The sequence below is a fragment of the Staurois parvus genome, unplaced genomic scaffold (genome assembly GCF_062004578.1).
Source record: "Staurois parvus isolate SC_StPar_1 unplaced genomic scaffold, SC_StPar_1.0 ptg001158l, whole genome shotgun sequence".
NCBI classification, from domain to species: domain Eukaryota; kingdom Metazoa; phylum Chordata; class Amphibia; order Anura; family Ranidae; genus Staurois; species Staurois parvus.
The window spans coordinates 847,817-873,818 of record NW_028318954.1 but is presented as its reverse complement, the minus strand read 5'-3'; the positions used below and the strand labels follow the sequence as shown (position 1 = coordinate 873,818).

The 26,002-nt window shown below is 40.7% G+C and overlaps 1 protein-coding gene across 1 annotated transcript; it reads left to right on the top strand.

Annotated features, from left to right (window-relative positions):
• On the top strand, positions 1-26,002 carry GRPEL2 (GrpE like 2, mitochondrial). The gene is made up of 4 exons (XM_089659451.1): positions 1-139; positions 19,211-19,361; positions 22,398-22,479; positions 24,866-26,002. Exons 1-4 carry the CDS (start codon positions 60-62, stop codon positions 25,195-25,197), a joined length of 645 nt encoding a protein of 214 aa, XP_089515577.1. The 5' UTR covers positions 1-59; the 3' UTR covers positions 25,198-26,002.

Genomic DNA, 26,002 nt, shown 5'->3' with positions numbered 1-26,002 from the left:
GTTTACGCTAGGATGTAATACGCAAGCGCGACATAGTAGCTTCTATACAGAGCGGAGGAATGATGATGGCTGGTATGAGGATGAAAGGTGTCGCTGTGCAGCTCCGGGTTTTACTAACACACGGCGCCCGGCAGAGCAGGTGAGGAGGCCGCTAGTGGAATGTACATGGTGGCTGAATGCTCTGGCTTCTCATATATATAATATATATCTATCTATGGCGAATGTATATAATGTGTGTATAAAAAAAATCTGTGGGGGAATGTATATCTATGTGTGTGTATATATGTCTACGGGGAATGTATAGGCGGCCCATGGAGCACTTGGCTGCTAATGGTGTGTGTGGAAGGGAGGCCCGCACCCAGCCTGCCCCCCCCCCCCGTTACCATGACAACATAGCAGTACTAGATGACCACCCAGCAACCCTGGTCTTGTCACCGTGCTTGACTAGCGATTACAAGGGATTAGTGCTGATGGATGACCTGATTTCCAGGAAAAGTCCTAGAGATGGCTCCACACTACTGTAATCTACTACAACCTGTATACCCAGTATACGACTAACGTCATGGCTTAGGGAGAAATCCTTTCTTTGTCTCTGTGATGAACTTGGGACATGTAATACCTTCCAATGTAACTTTCCAGTTCAAACTGGCTGTATGAAATCCATCCAGGTAAGTAGATTCAAGTCAATAGAAATGTATAAACTGCCATTGCTGAGCTCCTTGTGAAAATGCTATTTGCCTGGTTGTTGGGGCTCATTCAGATGAGTGGATACCAGGGGCGGACTGACCATTTGGAAACCCGGGCACTGCCCGAGGGCCCAGGGTCAGTAGGGGGCCCTATTAGATTCCCCTGGTACCTTTTTCATAGGCTTTTTTGAGTTTGGGCAAGGACACAGGGGCCCCATGATCCCCTATTGCCCGGGGGGCCCCAAGAGTTGTCAGTCCGCCCCTGGTGGATAGACTACTACAAAGGTGGCTAAATTTCTGAATGTGAACACAGCAGCAATCTGATCTATGGACATAGAAATGCTGGATGATTATCTGCATGCACTTTGCAGAAGGCAGGCCCTACATGATTCAATTTTTGTTTTCAGCCACAGGTTAAAGGAAAGAAAATTACTCGATTTCACCATCAAAACTGTCAGTCTGGGCCACCGACAGTGATCACCTGAAAAAAAAAAAAAAAAACGGTTGGTTGTATTGAAGTCGATTGACTTCGGTATAACCAGCCTACCCATACATGGATCAACATTTGTCCGTTTCCTGCTGAAGCGGTCAAATTTCAATCCGTCTTTGGCCTGCTTAAGACCTGGAGCACTTAAGCGGCCTGGTTCACACCTATGTGTGTTGCAATCTGCTGCAAGAAAAAAATGTTCCTGACCCTATCCAAAAATGCAGCGGATGAAAATGCATTGATGTGAACACGTGCCCTAGGAAACTGTTAAATGGACTGTAGTGAGTTTCTGCAAAAATCACTGGAAACGCATAAGTGTGAACCAGGCCATACGTGGGTTGAATTCTAAACAAATTTTCTTTGGAAAATCAGAAACTTCGTGCATTTTGCAATCCAATGGTGCCACCACTGATTTCAAAATTTGACCAAGCATTCAAATTCACCGTATTGAGCTACAGAAAATTATTTTTGTGGCTGGGAATCTTTCTTGCTTTCCAGATCACTGCTCATTTCTTTTTTGATTACATTTCTGGCTTGATTCTCCCATCATTAGAAATTTAATTAAGTTTTCAATAAAATTCTAACATGCCCGATCGCATAAATTTGACCCATGTATGACCTGCATAAGGGCCAATTCACACTATATGCGGTGACACAGTTGTTTCCTATGTCCCATTCACACTGCAATGCAGCCTAGCACTGCGCTAAGATGCTAACATGCTACATTTTTTTGTAGTGCACTGGTCCGAATCGCACTGCAATGTCAGGCAGCATAGTGCATCACACTGCCCAACATTGCAGTGAATGAAATGTATGGTTTTGTATATTTCAAATAAAGCACCTACAAAACAGAAAGGAGCCATGTGATACGCTGATTTGCACATCACACTGCCCCCTAGTGCAGCCAGCAATGTAGAGCAGCCGGAGTGGTGAATCGCTCTGGCTGCTCTGCGATTTATTGGATTTTTTAGTGTGAATTCACCCTTGCTATGTCAGTCCCTAGTCACAGACACAAACGTACTGTATCAGAGTCCCTAATTGCATGTAACCACCTGGATGAACAGCATCAGCCAGATGTTGATTTATACAGGGTACAGATCTGGTTGGGGCTGGGTGTACACGCTGCGAGAGGGTAGTTTTTTCTCAGGTAAGAATCTGAGATTTTTGCGAGCAGCCCACCCATCTGAATGGGCCTTCATACTCGTCCATTGACTTCTATACTTTGTGTCAGTGAGCTGAAGCAAGTATGCGGGTAGGTAAAAATAAAAAATCCTTTTCTGCATACTTGTGGTGTTCAGGTTCTGCAGCCAGATCAATATGGCAGCTAGTCAACCAGCATTTCTTAAGAAGTCAGCAGTGGCTGCCTTCATATTTCTCTCTTCGCTGTCAGAAAGCATTTACCACTTTGGCATAATATATGATGTAGAAAGAGGGGACATGTATTTTATTTAGATTCTGATATGTAATTCCTAAATATTACAACCATTGACTCTCCTAGACTTTCTTAGATTCCTCATAGACGCAATGTTAAGAGCTGGGTAGAACACACAAGAGTAAGGCTGGAATCACAGTTCAGCAAATTGTAGCTTGAAGCTCCAAAAACTTCAGAAATCCTTTGTTCTCTATGGTACCTGTTTGTGTGATCAGGTTTGAACAGGCACCATAGAGAACAATTAATTTTTTCAGTTTGAGCGTTTTTGGAAAGTCGACCTACAAATTGCTCAAGTGTGAATTCAGCCTAAAAGAGGAAGTGTGTAGGCGATGCCAGAGTTACTCCATTTCTCAGAAGAGACTATGTAACAAGTGTTACAAACACGGGTTGATTTACTAATGGCAAATATACTGTGCACTTTGCAAGTGCTTTTGCTTTAGAACTTGGTAAATGAAGTGAATCTTCACTTTGCAAAGAAGAACAAATCACATGCAAGGAAAATTAAAAAAACAAAAATAGATTTTCTGCTTGCAGATGATTGGATGGAAGTCAGTAGAGCTTTCCCTCATTTACTAACTAAGCTCTGGAGCAACTACACTTACAAAGTGCTCAGTCCATTTGCATTTAGTAAATCAATCCCAGTGTTTGGTGTTTCACTTGTATGAAAACTTTGGAAACATGGGTTTGGGATTATTTCCATTTTCCATATTAAGAGCACAATTTGTGGTGGTCTGCTTCTTGGCTTGTTTGTCATCATATTTAGGTAAATCTGTCTAAAATCTGTTCTTTAAATTGTGGCAAAGTAAAACTAAAGACAAAACTTTTATTTTAGATATGGATAGAGTGGTGAAGGGTATTTATTGCTGTAAAAGCTGATGTCAGACGGGGGATTTTGCCACTATATAAAAAAAAAATTACTAGTGGCAAGTCCACCTAGGCTGGCTGTAGATGATTTTTTTTTTTTTTACCCCTGCAGTTTATTTAAAATTACAAGCTGCCTTCTGTAGTGGCAGATGGGACAGGCTCTTGTTAATGAGTGATGCAGTTGTGGGGATGGAGCCCTGCATAGTTGCACGGTTTTTTAATTGTGATAAGAGATGCAGGGAGAAGAACACCCACACTCATGGCGGGATTGGGGAGTGCGGGTGGGTGCTGTTCAGTAACATGTTACACCCTAAATACGTGTTCGTAAAGATGAACTTGGCCTTTAAGATGCTGATTGTCAGTCCCAATAGAACTGGTTCTTTCGTAGTTGAGGCAGTGAGATGTCGCTCTCATTGCTAACAATCGAGATTCAGCCGTGTTCAGTGTTAAATCGAGATTCAGCAATAGTGCAACATTTCCCTGCGTCTGGCTGCAGACAGACTGACTCCACAGGATCAGATAAGCATCATCCTTCTGATAGGTGATTCTGCTGCTAGAGAAAATCACTTACTGAATCGGGGGTAAGGCTGCATTCATACTAGCCTCCTGCATTTAGAAACAGTGATGGCAGACAAAAGACCCAGTGGTCCATCGAGTCTGCCCCATTTTCCATGAAAAAATAATAAATCTATAGATATTTACTTTTTGTCTGAGTATAGATATTTGGTTTATTTAAATGCAGGAGAAATTATCTGGGAAATTTACACAAACTGTTTTCTAGATCAACCTCTCCTGTGTTTTTTCCCTCTCTAAGTGTACAGTAAAAACACTCATAAATGCTTCTGAATGCTACAAAAAAATGCTATTACCATGGGGGTTCAGAGTATTATTGAGCGTCAAGAAAAGTTAGTGTGCATGGAGCATTTAAAGCAGAGCTCTGTCCAAAAGGGGAAGCACCCTTGGAGGGCTATCCAAATTTGACGGGTACATGCTCTACATATGCTGCGATTGCCTAGGCCTGTGGTCTCCAAACTGCACCCGGGGAAGGGGGGGGGGGGCCCAGATGTGGCCCTTTCCTTGCTTTTATCTGACCCTTGGGCACTAATTCTCCCCAACAATGGGGCACTATTTGTCCCGCTGACACCAATGATGGGGCATTGTTTGCCTTTTCTAATCACAATGACCGCTGTCTGGCCCCCTCAAAGACCATAAACTGGCCCTTTGTTTAGAAAGTCTGGAGATCCCTGGCCTAGGAGATGGAAGCAGAATTTGTTGCAGTTTTTGTAGCTGCTGACTTTCCTTCTCTTTTTTTTTTTTTTTTCCCCATTATGATTGGACCTCCGCTTTAAGCTGAAAGACTGTAAAGCCCTCCATACACAGATCAAAAATCTCTTAAGAATTTTTGTTTGAATTTCGCATTGCCATTAGTAGGTCACAGAAACGGCCGATTTTTGTGTAACCATCGAATTTGAGTGATCAGGCATGTTGGAAATTATTTAAAAAAACAAACAAATTTTGAATCGATGAGAGAATTGTGCGAGAATATAAATGAAAAAGAAATAAGCCTGAGCTGTGACCTGGAAAGAAAAGAAAATTCTTGGCCGCGGAAATTCTTTTCTGTAGCAACATGAGGTAAAATTGAAGGCTTGGTTGGTTGAATTTCAAAATCGATGGTGGCACCATCTGATTACAAAACGCACGAAAATTCCGATTTTCTAAAAATTCATTCGGAATTCAACCCATGAATGGCCTGCATATGAACTTCTAACTTCAGCTTGTTTAGGCTTTGACAAAACCTGGAAGCTAATTGGTTTCTGTACACAGCTGCACCAGATTTTGCACTTCAGTTTTAGTAAATCCCTATGTGTGTAGTCAGATTGAAGGGCTATACTACTACATGGGTGTTTTATTTCTCTCAAGCTGTTGAGTGATTTAGCCTTTTGTTAGCATTTATCACCTTTGTAGCCAGTTGTCATTGTAGCCATGTCAACCACAAACATCCCTCCTATTGTTAGGTGTGGGGGATTAATTGATGGCACAGCTGTTCATTCATTACTAAACAGACAATTGCATTGATTTATAGAGCAAATTACCAGTTACAAACCAAAAGGCTTTGTTTTTCTTATGATAAGTAGAGCTCTTACATTAGAACTGTTTTATCACTTGTAAATAAAAATTCAATCTACTTGAAGAGTTGTTGATGGGATCAGTAGTGCACACACCCAAGTCTTCATCTCCCACAGTGTTCTGGTGATGGGGAATATTGCCTCCTCACTGTCTAATACTCCTTTGCATTTTCTGCAATGAGAGATTGGGATTCATTGTGACCATTTTAGCAATGATGTAACTGTTTACATAACATTTAACATTTTAGGAATGCTGGGTGTGTGTAATGAGCATATCATTACAAACTTCCTGACCTAGGAAGCCCATTTGCTTCCTGTGAACGTCCATGATCATTAGTTGTCATGTAACTGGGTTGTGTGTGTGTGTATTTAGACACATTCATGTCCTTCTAATGTATTAGAGCTCAAAATTGTGCTTTTTTTTTTTTTTTTACCATCAAGTCATCCATTATTTTTATGAACGTCGCTTAATAGATTTTTCTATGGTTTGCTTTTTGTACCTTTTTTGTTTGTGAAAGCTAGAGGAAAGTGTCATAGTTTCCCATAGCATGTCCTCAATTTTCTGATTTTTGTTTTGTTTGTTTTTTTTCCGTCCATTTGGTTTTCATGAGAAGTTTGCTTAGGGGAGGTTGGGGGCTGCATACCAAACCAGTCCTGTGGTGTTAATTAACTAATGTGTGTTCTATCATCCGTTAACATGCATCATGTTAAGACAGCTCATTTATTTCAGTGGGTTGCCAATGGACCACAGTGAACCAGAAAAACAGACACGCATCATTTTTAGCAAAGAAGCACACCATGAGACCCTGTAATCAGGGGCGGACTGACAACTCATGGGGCCCCCGGGCAATAGGGGATCATGGGGCCCCTGTGTCCTTGCCTAAACTCAAAAAAGCCTATGAAAAAGGTACCAGGGGCATCTCATGGGGCCCCCTACTGACCCCGGGCCTCGGGCAGTGCCTGAGTTTCCAAATGGTCAGTCTGCCCCTGCCTGTAATGCATTACTATGTGTTGCAGTGTGCTATGATGGATGTGTGTTCCCTTAGCGAGTGCACTGGGTTTCCATTAACAATGCATATAGGTTTTTTTTTTTCAAATGGATTATAAAACAGCAAGTTCCAACAACGCGAAACATTGCGGTAAAGCAGAAAGAGTACATCCAAAGTAATAAAACGAACACATAGGTTTTTATGTTATTCCTTTTTGCTGATGTACTAGAATTAGAAATTTTGGTAGCCAAGCTGACCCTTAAACTGACCATACGTGGATTGAAATTCAGCCACTTTAGCAGGGACCGGCTGAATTTCAATCCATGTGTGGGCACTGGTTGTACAGAAGTTGATCTGCTGATTGACTTCTGTGCAACCACCCTGTCGATCAGCGCCACTGGCTATAGACTGCAGCACTGATCAGTGCTCAGTATTCCCCCATCCACATTGTGTAGATGAGTGAATCGGGTCAATTTTTTCTTTACAACGACTACTGTTTGGACTACCTTAGTGATTTGTGCTTCTAATAAATTGTATTTGAGGTTTCCTTTGTCACATTATTGGTTTCTCTTTTTTCAAATCTTTAAATAAGCTGTGGAGGTGCAGTTAGAAGCTCCATGACCTTTTTTTGAACTGTCGCTATGTACATTATCACACCCAATCTCAAAAGCGAAACATTCTTGTAACAGCCTTAGTTTGCTTTGTGTGCAGATGAGATTGGTATGCAGTTTGCTTTTAAATTTGTTTACACCATGCAGTCTAGTTTGCTGTGTTAAAAATTAAGCTGGCCATGGGTGGATCGAATCCTGGCTGGTTCAGTAGTGCACACCCACAAATGCTCTGCGGGTTGAGATACGTAGGGGTGCTATTAAGAATGAATGGCGGCCCTGTGCATCTCTAAAGAGCAGCGTGATGTGGTTGTGGGTGCGGGAACACCTGCATCCACCTGCTCAAGTGTGGACTTTGCTTTAGAGTTGTTAGTGGCATGATTATTTTAGAGCTTAGCTTTTTCTATGAAAATCACATTGGCTCTACTTTCAGAACTTCCTTATTGGTCAAGTTTTGGCAACCCTTCAGATTAACCCTTTTGCTGCCAGATTTGTACGTCGTGCAGACCTGACAGCGGGGGTTTTATACACAATCTGGTGGCTGCAGCCACTGGGATTGTGTGTAAAATTGATAGGCAGATTCCTGCCTGTCAGGTGGAAGCACTTGGGCAACTGCGCTGTTGCCCAATTGCTTCCACAGCCCCAGTACCGCCCCACGTGCACTCTCCTTCCCTTCTTCTGTGAGCCGGAAGGCAACGTGTGTGACGTCACTTCTCGGTCATGGCTGTCACTTTCCCAGCTGGCACAGCTCAGAAGCAATGTATTGCAATGCGGTCTGCAGTGCAATACATTGAGTGGAGCCCAGAGGAGACATGCAGGGACCCTGCATGTCTCAAAGAGAACCTGTTACCTAAACGTCATCACATAGATTATCTATGTGATGAAAACAAACTAAGCAAGCATTTTTTTATTGCAAAAAGTTGAAGTTGCACCCAAGCACGCCAAAAAAAAATTGAGTCCCCCCTTACATATACGCACGGCTTATTGTAAACACGTCAGGGCACATACGTGTGAAAATGCCAATTGCAATACATGTAACATCATCGCGCATGCTGGAGTGAGAGCTGTAATTCTAGCACAAGACCTCCCCAGTAATGCTAAACCGATGACCTATAGGGGCTTTGGAAGCGTTGCCTATAGAAAATATAGAGTAGTGACTTTTTGGCCATTTGGTAGGGACACAAATTTAAGGTTTGGTGTGCTGGGTATCTATTTACTCAGTGCAGCCTTGTCTCTTATATTTTATCAAAAATTTGGGTGACTTAAAGTGAATTTTCAAGGTAAACAAATGCACCTTTACGGTAATATTGTGGGACATAAAAAAATTAGAACTACCACTATTTCATTCTCTAGGGTGTCTGCTTTCAGAAAATGTTTTGGGGTTTGTGTGTGGTGTTTTTGTTTTTTGTATTTTTGTTTTTTTTGTTTTTTTTTACGTGTGTGCAAAAAAACAATTCTAGCAGTGAAAAAAAAATGAATAGGGAGGCAAACGTCACTTGCCCACCCCTCCAAGGTACCCTATGTGTCCATGCACACATAGGAGTTTAGAGGCAGAGAAAAATATCACTTGTGTGTTCAGGAGAGGAGCTTTGAACGTAAAAAAAATGCTCAAACGTGTCTAAATGCACATTACTGTTAGGTGTGTTCCTGTGTTAATGAACTCTAATGACTAGAGTTCTGGCCAAAAGAATGTAATAACCCCAGAAGTGAACATGTGCATATACATGCATGCAGAAACACTGCTTTTTCCACATTTTTTCAGCTGCTAAACTCCTGTAGGGAAAAAAGTATAAATAGAATACAGTGTGCATGGTAGTAACATACCAATTCCATTTGTACAGAATGTGTTATGGAGAGGCTGAGCACTTTATTGCTTGTAATGGAAACTGGCACTGAGAGAAATGTTGGAAAATGCTAGTTTATATGACGTCTACTGCATTCTGTAATTTGATTTACTGACCTAGATACAGCAAAATGTGGAACTCTTGATATGTATGCTGCTTCTGGGTCAGGGACTTGGGAAGCATTGAAGGTATTAGACACACATCACTGCCAGGTTACTTCTACATTTAGAAAGCTAGGTTATCAATGGCAGTCCACATATTCCTGCAATACAGGTTTCCTCTAAGCAGGAGCTGTTTGCTTAGAATGTCTGGAGACCCCTGCTCTAAACAAAGGGCCAGTTTACTGTCCCTCAGGCTTTAAGGGGGCCAGTCTGTGACTAGTGGGAGTGGAAAATGCCCTGGTGTCAGTGCCCCATCATTGGTTTTAATGGGAGAAATATTGCCCTATTTTTTTTCAATGAGAAGAAAAGTCCTTTATTGATGGTGCCAATAGGGGGAATGGTGATCCATCATTGGTGTCAGTTGGTGGAATAGTAACCCCTCTGAGGGCCAGATAAAGACAAGCAGAGGGCCACATCCATCCCCCGGGCCACAGTTTGTAGACCAGTGGTTTAGAGGCTTAGGCGACTTTTTAGATGTTGTGTTATACCCATATTCAAGGTGCGATTATGAAGGATGGTTACCTACAACATCCCCCTAATCCTAAGCACCATTACGTAAACTGCAGGGTGCATCTTCTAACGGCTGTCTTTTTGGTATCTGAAGTAAGCATAACTCTGCATGGCTTTTATCAAACAGCTGTGCCATGCATTCGTATATGAGATTTGCACAGCATGCACATTTCACTGCTGAAGATGATCTCTGGACTGCAGGTCAGAGGAGACTGTTCCAGTTATGGTCCAGCTCATGGCGTCGCTCAGCCTCCCTCATGCTATCTGTCTTGTCATTGCAAAGCCTTACTGGAAACTCTGTGCTCTAATGCCGTCTGCAAAATGGGCATTCACCCTAGAATTAAAGTGATTCTAAACATTGTAAAGCAACTCATTCAGTTTAAAATGGGCAGCACATTGGTTAAATGGTTAGCGCTTCCACCTGGCAGTGCTGGGGTCGTTGGTTTGAATCCTAACCATGGCACCACCTGCCTGGAGTTTGCATGTTCTCCTTGCGCCTGCGTGGGTTTCCTCCGGGTGCTCTGGTTTCCTCCCACACTCCAGACATGCTGGTACGTGAATTAGCTCCTGTCTAAATTGGCCCTAATGTGTCTGTATGAATGTAAATTGGGGACCTTAGATTGTACGTCCCTTGAGGGCTAGGGACTGACGTGAATGTATATATGTAAAGCGCTGTGTAAATTGACAGTATTATAGAAGTACCTGAATAAATAAATAAGTGGAATGAAGGGCAAAACCTTTTGTATACATATACAAAAATTACCCTTTTCTCCTTTTTTAGAAGTGATCACATAGTCTCTGTTCTCATCTGCACAGAGAGGTGGGGGAGGAGAAACGGCACTGATCTTCCCAGTGAAGCCTGTGCAGGGAGGAGAGTTGATCCAAATCTGATCATTGGAGGAGAGTACATGGAGTTCCTGGCAAGGCTAGATAACTGACCACACTGTTCTCTCCTGTCTGGTGTGGTCAGTTTCTAATTGGAAAGCAGAGGGGCCGACAGGAACACCAGGGTTTTCACACAAAGGAAGCAATACAATGAGAGCAGGTTATTTTTTCATACAAGTACATGGTATAGCAGGCACATATCAGGAATATGAAAAGTTGGGGTAGCACATCTTTTAAGTGCCTGATGGCTTTCCACCTGTCATTGTCCTTAGATTTCAAGCTAGTCTGCTACTTATGCTTTGTTAGCCTGACATAAAGTTGCATAGTGATCATTTGGTTAGTGTAACACTTTGTATCCACAAGAGAGTAGCTTTATACACATCTGCAGGAATAACTTGCACAGAGTGCGGAAAACAAGTGGATTTGCATGTGGGACATATAGCTATTTTTCTGAGAAATAATCTCTATAACTTCACTGATAAAGCTGCACTCACCTATCCTGTCTTTCCACATGTAACCTTCACAAATTCACCTGCACGGCTGGCCTGTGTTTAGTGAAAACCTTTTTCTAGTATGGAATTCCCGAGTTAAAACAAGGCTGTTTTTATGAATCTGCTTTGAAGCAGGGGAAAGAAGATCAGAAATCTATATCCTCAGGTTTGATATTGGCTGTTCTCTTTTAAATATAAAGTATTGTTGCTTCGTTCCTGCCCCCACATATGGACTTTGTAACTGTTACAGATGTGTAGTGAGGGGAGAGGAGGAGCATCGCCTCACCCAGAATCCATTCTCAACCCGCTCTCCTTCACGTAGCCTCAGTCAGCGAAAGATAAATAACTTGCTTCCACTGAAGACAGACGCTGCTTAGTTCCTCAGAAAAAGATGTGTTGTAGTTTTTTTTTTTTTTTAACAAGCAGTTAAAGCACTTGCTTTCAGTAATTTGTGTATGATATACAGGGCTTAAAATTTCAAGAGTTACTCACCACCAACACACACACACAGACATGTACGTACACACACACAGAAACATGTACACACACGCACAGACACATGTATACACACAGGTACGTACAGATACGAATACACATGGATACATGTACATACACAGAAATACACATACGTACACACACACATGTACAGATACACACAGACATGTACATGCATACACAAAAACACACACACATACGTACATGTGTACACACACCAGGGTGGATAAAAAAATGATTTTTTTTAAAAAAATTTTTAAAAAATCAGATTTTTTTTTTAATTTAAATTGGATTTTTTTTATTTAAATAGGATTTTTTTTTAATAAAATGCTTTTTGAGGAAAATATATTACCATCCAAAGGTTATTCCATCATGAAATAAAGATTCGTTTTTTAATTATGTAGAATAAGGCTGTATATGTTTAATTTTTTTGGTAAATAAATTTCTTTAATCCATTCACAATGTCATGCTCTTCCAGAGGTTTTTGTAAGATTATTGGGCAGTTTCTCTGCCTACAAGATATTATCACAGATGCTTGGTTTACTTTTGCAGTTCTCAAAACTGAATTTGACTCAGCGGAGATCACATGCCTCTTCTTCACAGCAAAAATGTTATAACATGAACAGAGTTAAGAAAAAGACCTTAATCCTAACATCTACAAACCTATGAATACAGAATCAACCCCTTCAGTGCTAAGTTTCAAGAAGTTCAGTGAATAGAATCGAAACAATATTTTTCTGATTGTTTGGAGTGGAATAGATCTGCACAAGAAGAAAGTGAAACGAAGTGAGGAGGAAGGGGCTGACAGTCTAAGTTTCTTAAAATATATATATTTTGTTTAGCCAAATTAGTTAACAAACATGGATGTTTGTTTCAGCAAATAACATATGCTGTAATGTTATTGTTTCAGTTGAATAAATCTATTTAAATTGTTATTAAGGTCATGATTATTTTTCTCCTTTCTAAGTACAACAGAAAAGTTGTCCAAATATGAATGATTAACCTATTAAACTGGGGATAAAAAAACTAATATGAAAAGTTGTTATTCTAAAAATATTCATCTACTTGCATATTAAAGTTATACCAGCAAGAATTAGTCTTTATGTAGAAAACTATGATTTAAATCAAGCCTTACTGACTAGTGATTTAAATCGTGATTTAAATCAAATCCACCCTGACACACACCCCATAAAAAGTTGCAGTACTTCGTTGTTCACTCGCAGAGCCGGGTATTGCACTCTAGGGGGAGGCAGAGAGCACAGCACACACTCCTTTCTTTGATTTTACTGCACTCAGCTATTGAGCAGTCTAACAGCTCCCAGTGCCAATGACAGATCTGGCCTGAGCTCCGAGCCTGCTCAGCAAGATGACACCCTCGCCCCCACCATAATTTCCACTTGCCATTGGTGAGCAGGCGAATGGAAATTTCAAGCCCTGATATACAATACTGTATGTATAGGTAATGTTAACAGTTACAACTTTTTTCTTCTGTGGTGTTTTCCCAATGCATGCAATTTGCCAACTGCTTTTAGTGTGATCATCTCCCATACTGAATATAATTTTAGGGAATTATTTTTCTAATACATCAGACTGTATGTGATCAGTTTTATACTTTTTGCTGTACATTCAATATAGCTGTTGCCCCGTTATGCAGTAGATTGCCGTGGGCCCTGGTAGAGCAGTAACAGGTTTCTTACTACTCTTTGTTTTTGCTGATGGCCTACAGCATTGTGGTGCTTTTAGAGTGCGCATGTTGAAAAAATGTTGCATCGTTTTATATGGCTGCCCAGTGCAACAAAAAGGTACATGTCTTAATGAGCATTTAGAACTTCAAAGAAGCCATCCCTGACCGCTGTATCTGCTTGTAATGTAAAGTAATTATTTCTCAAAAAGATGAACATTGGGTCTTGGTTTATAACCGATTAGAACCACTGCATGTTTGTTAGAGGGTTGGTAGGCTGCAAGGGCCTGATGCTAGAAATAGAAAGCAATAGGAAAAAAGATTTTCAGTGCTTCATAGTGCTCTGAACTTTGCTTCTTTTAGGCATTATGGAAACATTTTCTTTCAAAGATGAGTAAGGGCTTGTTTTAAAATGTATTTACACATAACATAAAAAAATAAAATAAAATTCATGCTTACCCCTTATTGAAATTTCTTGAAAGAGAAAAGGGAGAGGAAAAGGGGGGTGTCATTCAACGACCCAGTCCCATTATCAAATACAACGCAAATCAACAATAACAATTCATGTTTACTTATATCAAACAACCACTTCTAAAATATGTAGTAAAAAAATATATATATTCATTTTTTTTATTTTCACATTTATAACCTCTATTCTTACCCCAAACATGAGGGAAATATGTATTTTATAACCTAATATTGCATATTAATACATAATCCAGTGAAAATGTAGTTTAACACTGCTTATTTAATCTTTGAACAGCTCAAATCACCTTTTATCCAACCAACTAGTCTTTAAAATATTCATATTTAACATGTTAATGAGCAATCATTTCTTTTATCCTCAAGTAGCAAAAAACTTGAGTTATCCATTTGTCAATCTTGGGTTTTGTGGATTGCCAATGCCTTGGGATTAGAGCTCTAATCTCACTTAGACAAAAGCTAAAGTCGGCCATAGACTATTTGAATCTCGGACGGTTCAGCAGGGACCAGCCAAGATTCAGATCATGTATGGACAGGCTGATTGTACCCAAGTCGATTTTACAGTTATTTTAACCGCTAGCAGTAATCGCTGTGTTCCCCTGGTGGGGATGGGCAGGGGTAACCTGGCCCCTTCAACATGGCCACCTGACTGTGTTGATGGGGAATCAAGAAAATGGCTCCATCAATGGCCGGCTTAAGTAGTGACTTCACACCTTTTTCTGGTAGCTTCAGCTCTGAAAAATCCGTCTTCGTTCTCTTTGAGCGAGCTAGGAAGCTGTATTTGCCATAACTAACCCTGTCTATACTGTGCTGGCAGATCGCATTATCAGTTGTAAACTAGATTTGAACAATATGTGGCCTAACAAAGGGTTAAAAATGTAGAAGCTGGCCTTCTTGCAGGCTCTCTCCCAAGACACTTCTAGGGCAAGAAATATTCCTTTTTTTTTTTTTTTTTTATTTAAGGTATGGTGTTTGAATGGGAACACAGAACAAACTTGAAGTGGTGTTATAGCAAATTGGAATGCAAAAGTGGAAGTATACTCTATGGTGCTTTTACTGCTTGTTCTGGAAATGTAAATACTGAAGTGTGCTTAATCTAGGTACAGGTTCACTTTAAGTCCCCATCCACACCATTGCATTGTGGCATTGCATGCTACATGTGTTTGCGCAGTACGGTGTCATTCCTTTATTTATTTTTTTTAATTTTTTTTTTTATGCTTTCAAGGCTTGTATCAGGCTGAAAGTCAATTGAAAAACATATATAACAAGACCTAATCTGTTAGAAAAGCATGCTTTCTTTCTGCCAGTATAATCAATGCTATCAATACATATTCTTTAGGTGGTAAACCGCATCCAGTCTGCAATTATGTGAGCAGGCACTTAGGCTGTTCATGTCTTTGTCTGCATCACAGAAAAAAATGTCCTCAGTGGGGCCATGGATTATAATAAAAATACATTGTATATAAAAAATACATATAACAATAAAAATCCGATTATGTTCAAACTTTTCTCCATTCTATTCATAATTTAACAGAAATGGAGCTGGAGTTATTCATGGTTTCTGAACTTTTTTAAAGTCTTGCATGTAATGGGACTCAAAAGACATCCTAGCTAAAGAATAACATATGCTGTCTACATTTCCTCTTTCAGTTCTTGTGAATAGGTTAGTGTGACAAGTGTAAGGCAAGCTGAGCTCCTGCATCACACAAGGTCTCTGTAGTTTTGGTTTTAGAAATGTTTAACACTTTCCTAGCAACCTTCCACAGCTTTAACAGGACAGAGTGGGGGTGGGGACAACTATGATATTTTTTTTTTAACAGTGGTCTCCTTTGCCTTCACGTCTTTGGTTTCATAGGCCTGCAAAGCACACTATGCCTTCTTTCAACAGTTACTGTAATCCTTCCTAATACAAATTCAGACAATAGTGTTGGTGTTTTAAATAAAATTATTAAAATGCATATTATAGAATGAATGGCATGTGATTTCTGTGAGGAAACCGTGTGAAGGGAGGGGTGTTGGTATAGGTTTGGAGGGGTGAGGATGGTCAGAATACAATAGCATAGCAGGAAAGATCCTTGAATACACATCGTTTTGTGTGGATGCAGGTATCTGAGGGGTTTTCTTTTTTTTTTTCGTTTTTTTTTTCCTTCAACAGAACTGGTTTGAAGAAAAAAAAAAAGCTCCACATGTATACCTTGCTTTACGTGAAATTTATTGGACTTCCCATTCCAAAACCATGAACATAGTTTCTTGCTGTATATGAATGTCAGAATGGGCAGGAGCATCTTTACTGGAATGATAAAATCGCTAAAGCTGGCCATAGATGTATCGAAATGTTATGGTTCAGCAGGGATCAGAGGAATTTTGATCTATCTGTGGCCATTCCTGTTCATGCATAGTCAGTCTGGCAAACGACTTGTCATGAACTGGCTTGCTGGAAACTTTGGCTTCATTCGGTGCTGATCAGTGTATTCCCCATCCACCTTGATTGTGTGGATGCGGTAATCTGTTCAGTATTGTCAATAGTAAGATGACGCCCTATCACTAGCAGGTTCTGTAATGTTTCAGCCAGCTTGGGAGCAACTTCGGTTGGATGGAGTCTGCCAGTCTTAACTGTGCTAAAATTGGAAGCCCCAATGAAAAGAACCGCAAAACTTTTTCGGTGTCCTCTTGTCTACAAGAACATTGCATGTGCTAACACCACTAAATGTCCTCTTTTGTAGGATGGTTCCTTTCTAGAACCTTTTTAAGGTCAAAGGTCCTGTAACAAAGTTGCTGATTCAATTTGTCAAAAATCTATTGATGTAATTACTTATAACTAGGGGTGCACCGAAATTTCTGTGGCCGAAACATTTTGACCGAAAACAACCCTGTTGGCCAATATGAAAAAAAAAAAGCACCGATACAGGTGCCAGAAAAACCCCGCCCCCTCACTGCCACTTACCTTACCTGAGAAACCATCAAACGATCCAGGCGCTGGGCATAGCGCTTTAGTGAGGTAAAGATGGCCTCCACTCATCTCTGCCCTTGGAGGACTGGAGCGATGTCACTTCCGTTTCCGGCCATTTTTTAATCTAATGCTTTACATTGCAGAGGAGAGATGTGGGGTCTTAATGACCTCATATCACTCCATAACTAGGACCTGTCTTTAATTATTTCTATCACAAGGGATCCACGCATTCCTTTGTGATAAGAATCAGTGATTAAAAATTTTTTTTTTAAAGGGACAATGCAAACAAAACCCCAAAAAACATTAATAACAAAAAAGTAAAAGTGCACCCCTTCATGCTCGCACGTAGTGGTGACCGCATACGTAGGGCACGCCCAGATATGTAAACGGTGTTCAAGCCACACATGTGAGGTATTGCCACAAACATCGGTTCAAGAGCAATAAGTCTAGCACTAGACCTCCTCTGTAACGTTGCACTGCTAACCTGTAGACATTTTTAAAGAATCACCAATAGAGATTTTTAAGTACTGCATTTTAACTCCATTCCACGAGCATGTGTAATTTTAAAGCATGACATGTTTGGTATCTATTTACTCGCCGTAACATCCTCTTTCATATTTCACAAAAAAAGTGTGTTTGTGTGCATTATTATAAACTGTGGTTTTTGAAGTTTCGGCACCAGAATTTTCATACCGGTGCACCACTACTTATAACCATACATTTTAAAGAGACCAACCAGAGTAAAACCAATGAAAATATACCGTATTTTTCGCTCCATAAGACGCACCTAGGTTTTAGAGGAGAAAAATAAGAAAAAAAATATTCTGAACCAATGGACTGCAGACACAGTACAGGGGATGACCAGAGACTGCGGACACAGTACAGGGGATGACCAGAGACTGCGGACACAGTACAGGGGATGACCAGAGACTGCGGACACAGTACAGGGGATGACCAGAGACTGCGGACACAGTACAGGGGATGACCAGAGACTGCGGACCTTTGGGGAGGGAGGGGAAACGGGTACCTGAATTTGACAGGTACCCGCTCCCACTTCCGCGGAGTTGTCCTTCCTTCTTTTCCTGCGGCGGCTTCTGTGACAGCCGGGTGCCCACTGCGCATGCGAGAGAAGCGCCGCACTTTGTGAATGGTCCGGACCCTTCTGGGACCTGCCATGTGTCCCAGAAGACACCGGACCATTCACAAAGCACGGCGCTTCTCGCGCATGCGCAGTGGGCACCTGGCTGTCACAGAAGCCGCCGCGGGAAGACTGCAGTGCTGGAGCGAGGAACAGGTAAGGTCCTGCAGGAGAGAAGAGCTGAGCGGCTGGCCCGGTATTCTGACATGGTGGCTGCAGAAATACCGGACCGGCCGCTTTACATTCGCTCCATAAGACGCACTGACATTTTCCCCCCTTTTTTGGGGGGAAAAAAGTGCGTCTTATGGAGCGAAAAATACGGTACATTCATTGTAAAAGTAATCTTTTATTTAATCACTTTTTTTTTTTTTTTTTTTTTTTTTTTACCATGTCATTCTGCCTTTTTGTCTCGTGATGTAAAAGCTTTCTATTTGCTAATAGATTTATTAAAGATTCTATAGTTGAGGCCTTTTCATTCTAAAATTTTCCTTTCTGTAACTATTCTCACATTCAGATTTTGTGGTTAGGGCTTATTGAGGGTCTTTATTCTTACATTTTAGCAGTTTTTTCATGTACTTTCTGAACCCTTTGACATGCTGCAAGGCAGCTGTGCCTTAAATATTGGGATAGAGAAATTTGGCAGCCAGTAACTAAGAATTGTATGAAGAAGGAGACATTCTCACTGTGACCAGTGTGTATTCTAGTAGGTGTTGCTGATATCTGACACAAAGTGGGAAGACTACCCATGGGTGTGTAGCAGCAATGCTGAAAGACTGAGTAGAATAAGTGCACGCTACACTGGGGACATACCATGACATTCTTACAAAATCCAGTTGTAGCTTGAAAGGCAGCCTTAAAGCTAATCTTTGGGTTTTCTGTGACTTTAAATAGTTTGGTTGGACTGAGCTGGTCCAAAGAAACTATCTCCTTCACCAAGTGCTGCACTAAATACTGCATGTACTGCATCTAGCTTCAGCTATACACAGTACTGGGACTTTCCATCTCACACCCAGAGTCGGGCTGAGCGGCGCTCAGCCATTCATAGCCAGTCTTGAATTCTGTGAATGAAAACAAAGCTTTCTCTGATTGGCTAAGGGGGAGAGGCAGACTGATGGCATCACACTCTCTCAAATCAAATGAAAATTTTCCAGCAGGACTGTTCATGAGAGGTTGATCTATTAATTGACTTCTTATTAGCAGGCATGGTCATAGATGGGTTGAAATTTAGTCAGTTCCTGCTGAACCCGCAGAATGTTATTCCATGTATGACCAGCTTTAGGCTGCTTGATGTCCCTGGCTTTGATTAAACGTACAGACAAGTAAACCTAGGGATTTTGCCTACAATGTTAACCTGTTTCTCACACGTTTTTCTCATTTCAGGAGTTCTGTATGTGCATACAGTACAGCTCCTCAGCAGAGAAGTTCTGGAGACAAGACAACTGCAAATGGCACTGTGGATGACGGATCCTACGCTGTGAGGACACTAGAAAAGAGAGCTTTGAAGTTGGAGGAGGAAGTGCAAAGTTTAAAGGTGAGTTCCATGCCAGTCTTTTTTCACAAGTGTAGCGATGTTGCTAATAACCGTTAGCTGGTCATCTGCACAATGTCCTACTTCACCTAATGTTAAACATATTGTGGCACAAAAGGAGCAGTACTGAGAACCTTTTTTTTTTTTTTTTTTTTTTTCTTCTGCAAGTTTGCAGGTTTGCTTAAATACTTTGAAGGAAATTCTAAAGTTCCCTTCCTTATTTGCTGTAGAGGCACAGTTTTATTAAATGAAGAGGCGCCTGCTGTATATAATGCTTGAGGGCCCATTCACACCAGAACACAGTGCAAGAAACCTGTATTCCATGCATTTCCTGCACCATGTTCAAAACTCACTGCAAGCAATCTGCATGGGGTGTCCATGCCAACGACACCCCAAATGCAGGTGGCTAACGTGTTTGCAACCAGATCACTTGGTACTTCTGTACTATGCGATCTGATGCAGGCAAATGCAGTTTGTTTTTCAAAGTAGCGCATGCACTAATTTTTGCTGTGGTCCAGTGCAATTCAGCCCATTGAAAATTAATGGCTTCATATCGCACCGCATGTGAATTGCACAAAAACGCGCAGTGCATTTTGTGCAATTCCCAGTGTGAACTGCCCGTGAGGTTAGATTCACGCCTTGTGTTGCAGTAACACACATAATGTGTTGTGGTGCCAATTTGAAAGGCATCCAGTGCACTAAGGCAGCACACGTTAACATGCAGCATAATGCATGTGCGTTAATTTAGTACTACTTGCATTCATGCACTATCCAATGTTCAGTTATGGTAGACCAGTGCTAAATTGCTGAGGGATAAATAGAGTGATGGACTGGGGATGCACCTTTTCTTGTGGCTAAGAATAATTGTGCACTATTCCACCAACTGACACCAAATTGGAGCTCCATTACCCCTACGGACACCATCAGTGGGGTACTAATGTCATTGATGGCAGCATTGGGGCACTATTCCTCCCATTAAAACCAATGATGGAGTACTGATGCCAGGGAGTTTTTGGCTCCCACTGGCCAGTCTGGCCCCCCTAAAGCCTGAGGAACAGTAAACTGGCCCTTTTGATTAGATAGTTTGAAGACCCCCTATATTAGATTAATTGTATGTTTCATACACCATAGTGTCTTTCTTGTTCACTTAAAGATTGTTGGCCCCCCCAATGTTCAATTTCAAGTAAATTCAGTATAATTGGCATAATTACAAAATTTAAGCCACTTTCAACCAGATTTCAATAATTACTGAAAAGATTACAGCAAGCTAAGAAGTTTAGATTATTTATCATTGCCAATGAAAACTGTTTGGTAGTGGGATGCATCTACTGGTTGTTGTAAACAGAAACTGGCTGAAATTGCCTCATGCCTTTTTTTCCTCATGGTGTGGGGGGAAAAGCTGTCTGAAGTGACTCATGGTGATAAAACATGAAAAAGGAAAGAGGTGGCACACATTCAGTGCTTTGGATAGAGGCAAGTACACAGTATAGAAGGATGTGCTTTATTCATCTTTAAGTCAAAGGCCCTTTTCACACGGGTGGACTGATCATTTTTTTTATGCAGCCCCCCCCCCCCCCCCACTATGCCAGTTTACATCCGATCCATTCCTATTCGCTAAAAACAAACTAATAGGGATCCGTTCCCCATTCATGTATTGGATTGAATTGGATGACAGTCGGGTATAAACAGACATGGTTTCTGTTTACATCTGACTGCCTATACAGGACATTGGACTGTGTCTGCTCTGCATAAACGGAGTGGACACGGACCAGCCATCCGCTTGCTCAGCCGGGGAAAGCAGGGGAAAAGGAGCCTAAGGTTTACAACAACTTTGAGCAGAGACAAATTTGCACCGTGGGTGAAGTTTGGGGAAGCGGTGAAGGAAGGGGAAGTGAATAACAGTTAAACGAAGAGGAGGCCCTACCAAAGAAAATATGTTCGCTATAATTTGGTTGAAGCCTAATGTAAATGGTAAACATCAATGCTATACTGAAGGTTTAAAGTGGTACTAAACTCATAGTGCGAAAGCACTTCTATATTGAGCTGGGTTTCCTTCCAGGTCTGCTCTGTTCAGCCGCAATGAGGTCACTTCTGTGCATGCACACGGTACTAATTGCCATGGCTCAGAACTGGTGCCGTAATGTACTTTGAGCTGCACATACGTGGCAGGTGGAAGCATTTATGGCAGAAGAGACCAATAGGGTCTCTTCTGCCATAAAAATCCTGGTTTGTGTGTGTGTGTTTTTTTTTTTTGTTTTTTTTTTTTAAGTTTAAATCACTTTAATAGTACTTTAAAATGTTACTAAACCCAAAACAGTAAAATCAGCCTGGAGATGCAGTAAAGCATGCTTGTTATACTCACTGTGGAACCTAAGGGGTTAATCCTCTTCATTGTGTAAAAGCTTGATCTGGTCTTCTCTTATCCTCCCCTTCTACTGTCTCCAATCTGCTGATAGTAGAGCTCTAGGAGTTGCTCTGCACATGCTATGTATGTCTAGAGCGGTGGTTTTTTTTTTTTTTTTCCCCCGTTTGGGAGGGTGCATGTGATCAGCACAGGGCCAATCAGCGCTATCCAGACATGGTTGGGGGTTATGCAGCCTTATAGGACAGGTAGAGGAGAATGAAAACTCCTACGAGCTTTAACCAGTGCTCGGCTGGACTCTGATAAAAGTCCATATACTACTGAGGGGAAAAGGTATTTAGCAGTTTATATTTACTAAAATAACTGAATTTCAATGTTGTGTGTACTGTGGGAGACCAGATATAGTGAATGCAGGATCCTGGGTTTAGGAACACTTTAAAGCCAGACAGGTTGCTTCTGCACAGGAGACCAGCAATAGCATCCCCAATGTTAATGTAATGATGTGTGTTCTTTAAAAGCATAATGTGGTGTGCTGCCCATTCAGTTTTCAGTTTTCAATCTACGGTTTAATTGAGATAAAGGGACCCACTTGGGATACTTGTTAATTATTTTGCTTTTTAAGGGTTATATATCTTGAAGCTTAAATATGTACTTTAATTTGTCTTTTTGTTTGCTAGGATCAATACCAGAGGGCTGTAAGCGATTCTGAAAATGTCAGAAAAAGAACTCAGAAGTTTGTGGAGGATGCCAAAGTATTTGGTAAGATATATGAGGCTGTAAAGGACATTTGACTGGTTAACTAAAACAAAATAAAAACCTAAGGAGTAATTGTCCTGGCTGAATTTTCTGTGACTGTCTGTCTTGGCATGCTGTACACAGATGTGTGCGTGAACTTGTAGGCAAAGCTGGATTTAGTCCAGGAAATGAGGGTTACTATCGGTTGACAAGGACAGGGTTACACTGTATTCAGTGTCTAACCACAGAGTTTTGTCCGTTCTGGCTAGTGATCCTTCTGTCTTTGTAACGTTCTGTAGTACATTAGAGCCTGTGAACTGAGTAACTTTTTAACCACTTCCAGTCTGGACACTTTTACCCCCTTCCTGTCCAGGCCAATTTTCAGCTTTCAGTGCTATCACACTTTGACAATTGCGCGGTCATGCAACGCTGTACCCATATGAATTTTTTAGCATTTTTTTGAGACAGAGCTATATTTTGGTGGTATTTATTCACCACTGTGATTTTTATTTTTTTTTTTGCTATGTAAATTAAAAAGTCCAAAAATTTAGAAAGTGTTTCTTATAAAATTTTGCAAATAAATAGTATTTAATCATAAATCTTGGCCAAAATTTATTCCGTTTTTTTATATTTTTAGTAAAAAAAAAATAACCCAAATTAGTTTATAACCAAAATTATAATTTTTAAACATTTTTTTTTTAACTTTTTTTTAATATCTTTTACTTATTTTTTTACATACTGTCACCCTATCAGTACAGTGTCGCCATGGTGACACTGTACTACTTGTGGGGGGTGATGATTTGTTTTTTTGTTGTTTTTTTTTTTTACACTGATTGCTTTTACACCCATAAAGGATGTAAAAGTAATCATTTCTCCTTCTCTCTAGCTGTATTCGTGCAGCCATTGAGAAATACTGTGAGAGCTGTGATTGGTCACAGCTTGTCACATGGTACAAGGCTGTTGTGAATAGCCTTGTACCATGTGACTTCTGTGATCATTCACAGATTTCACACATAGTAAGCAATGATGTCACAAGTGACATCTTGCTTACTACGTTGCATGTGATCACTGATTGGCCAGTCAGCGATCACATAATCGGGACCTTGTACAGAGGTCGCCTGAAACGATCGGTATTCCACTGTGTCCGGAGGACACAGCGGGCACCGGATTGCGGTGCTGCACGCTCCCTGGGAGCGCGCACAAGCAGGGTGCGGGGAGGCCGTTTATAAACGGCCACTCGACCCTGCACTGCCACCGTCCGGCCATTTATCTACAACAGGCAGACGGGAGGTGGTTAAATGGTGTCTTTTTGTTTTAAAGGAGTCTAGGACAGAATACATTTTTGAGATCTGTACCTTTCCTTATACTAGTGAAAAATGGGAATGTGCATTTTTTTAGGTCCATTACCACTCGGCAAAGCATATCAGTGTACTCATTAACACGAAGAGGAAAGAATCAATACAATAGAATTTGTCTTTTATTAGCATAATTTTTAAACAAACTCTGATTCTCTGTTAGCATCTGCTGATCAGCAGTAGTTAGAGGATGTAGAGAAGCATGGAATGGATAAAATTAGTGTCACTAGAGTATAAAAGGGTTATAATCCCTGCCAGTTTTTGGCAAATCTGTGTCCTATTGAGGAGATTTCACTTTAATTTCTATCCCATCTCTATAAAGTGAGGGAATTCCATTGGAAGCGTTCCCCTCTATTGCTGTTTTGATGTCAACCCAAAATGGGGGATTTTCTTCTACTTTTGATGACAATAGTAAAGAGGACAAATAGAGGATCACCCTAATTAGGGGACAGACGGCAGTAAAAACCTGACTAGTTCCAATCCCCCTATACTCTATGCCAATGGTCTCCAAACTGCTGCCTACTGCTTGCTTTTATCTGTCCCTTGGGGCACTATTCATCCCACTGACACCAGTGATGGGGCACTATTCCATTGACACCAGTACACATTATTGTGCAGTACACCAACTCACAATGTTTTACTATGCATTGCAGTGCAGTAAAGGTGTGTTATGTTAGTGTGTTAGGCCCTATAGCAGAACTGAACAGTAATGTCCTAGCAATCAAAACAAAAGAATGGTTTTGGATAGTTCTGACCACTGTTTCCTCTATTCGTATTTAACCTTTTTTTACATTTGTATTGATGTTATGTAAAGGCCTTCTGTTTTAAAATGAAACATTGCACATTGTGTTTAGAAAAGGGTTTCTTTAATGTATGTGCTTGTAAAGTTTGTGCAACAAATCATTTAGCATCCAGGTTACTTACTTCATGGATCGGAAGACCAGGATTGCTTTTAGATAACAATCTGTTTTTATGTAAAATTTTGGATATGAATTGGCTTTGCTAGGACACATTTGATAGCTACTGCTTATACTGATTTTGCTTTTAATTTTTAGGTATCCAGAGCTTCTGTCGTGACCTAGTGGAGGTGGCTGATATCGTGGAGAACGCTGTTGACCAATCCACAAACGAGGGAGTGAAGGAAATGTCTGATATCTTGTCTGCAATCCATGAGAAGCTGCAGGGCATATTCATTAAGCATGGACTACATAAAATGACACCAGTGGGAGGTGACTACGACCCTTATGACCATAAAATCGTTTGTCACGTTCCTGCTGAGGGAAGAAGATCTGGAAGTATAGCAACTGTCCTATTGGATGGGTACAAGCTGCATGGCCGTACCATTCGTCATGCTGAAGTCGGTATAGCAGTGGAGAAACACCAGTGACAAATGCTGGCCGAAGATCCCCCTTATTTATTGTATTTTGTTTTGAGTATAGACTGTTATTCTGTATGTTCCCAGCGAATGTAAAGCCTTTTCTCCTCAAGGTTCTCCACCTCGAGTTACTTATCTCATGGAGTGCCTTATTGTTACCTTCTATGTGCTACAGTTATTTCCTGGGATTGAGAGATTGCCTCACATTTTTTATTTATTTTAGCTTATTGCTTAGAGAGCAGAAATAATGTTAAATAAATATATGCAATGCTGAAAATTGTTATTTATATATCCTATATAATGTTATTTCTGATAGTATCCCTAGGGGATGGAGATATTTACTTGAGCAAAAAACTGACTTTATTATGTGGTTAGTTCAGTCCTATATAACTGGCAACTTGGGCCCTCTTGGGTAGATAGAGATGACAAAAAGGATGGAGAGATTTCTTTTTTTTTTTAGTGTGTGGTTTTTTGTTTTGTTTTTTTTTTTTGTTTTTTTAAATCAATAGATCTGTTTTCCCTAGAGATGAATATGGTGAACCAGTAAGAGAATTTGTGCTAAAGTAAAAATGTTTGTCCTCATACAGACCAAATTCTTTTGATGCAGTTCAGAATCTGGGTACTCTTGTACTGAACTTCCAAGAGAATGTGTAATGGGATTATGTCACCAATCGCAAAGTCTGCCTGAAACGGAAAACTTTTGGGCGGATGCTCGCAAGGTCATTTGTCCATAGGACTGGTTTCCAGATGAGTTGATATGTCTTTAGCTAAATTTTACATTGTGAGCAGATTAAAGTATCAAATCTTTTCCCAGAAA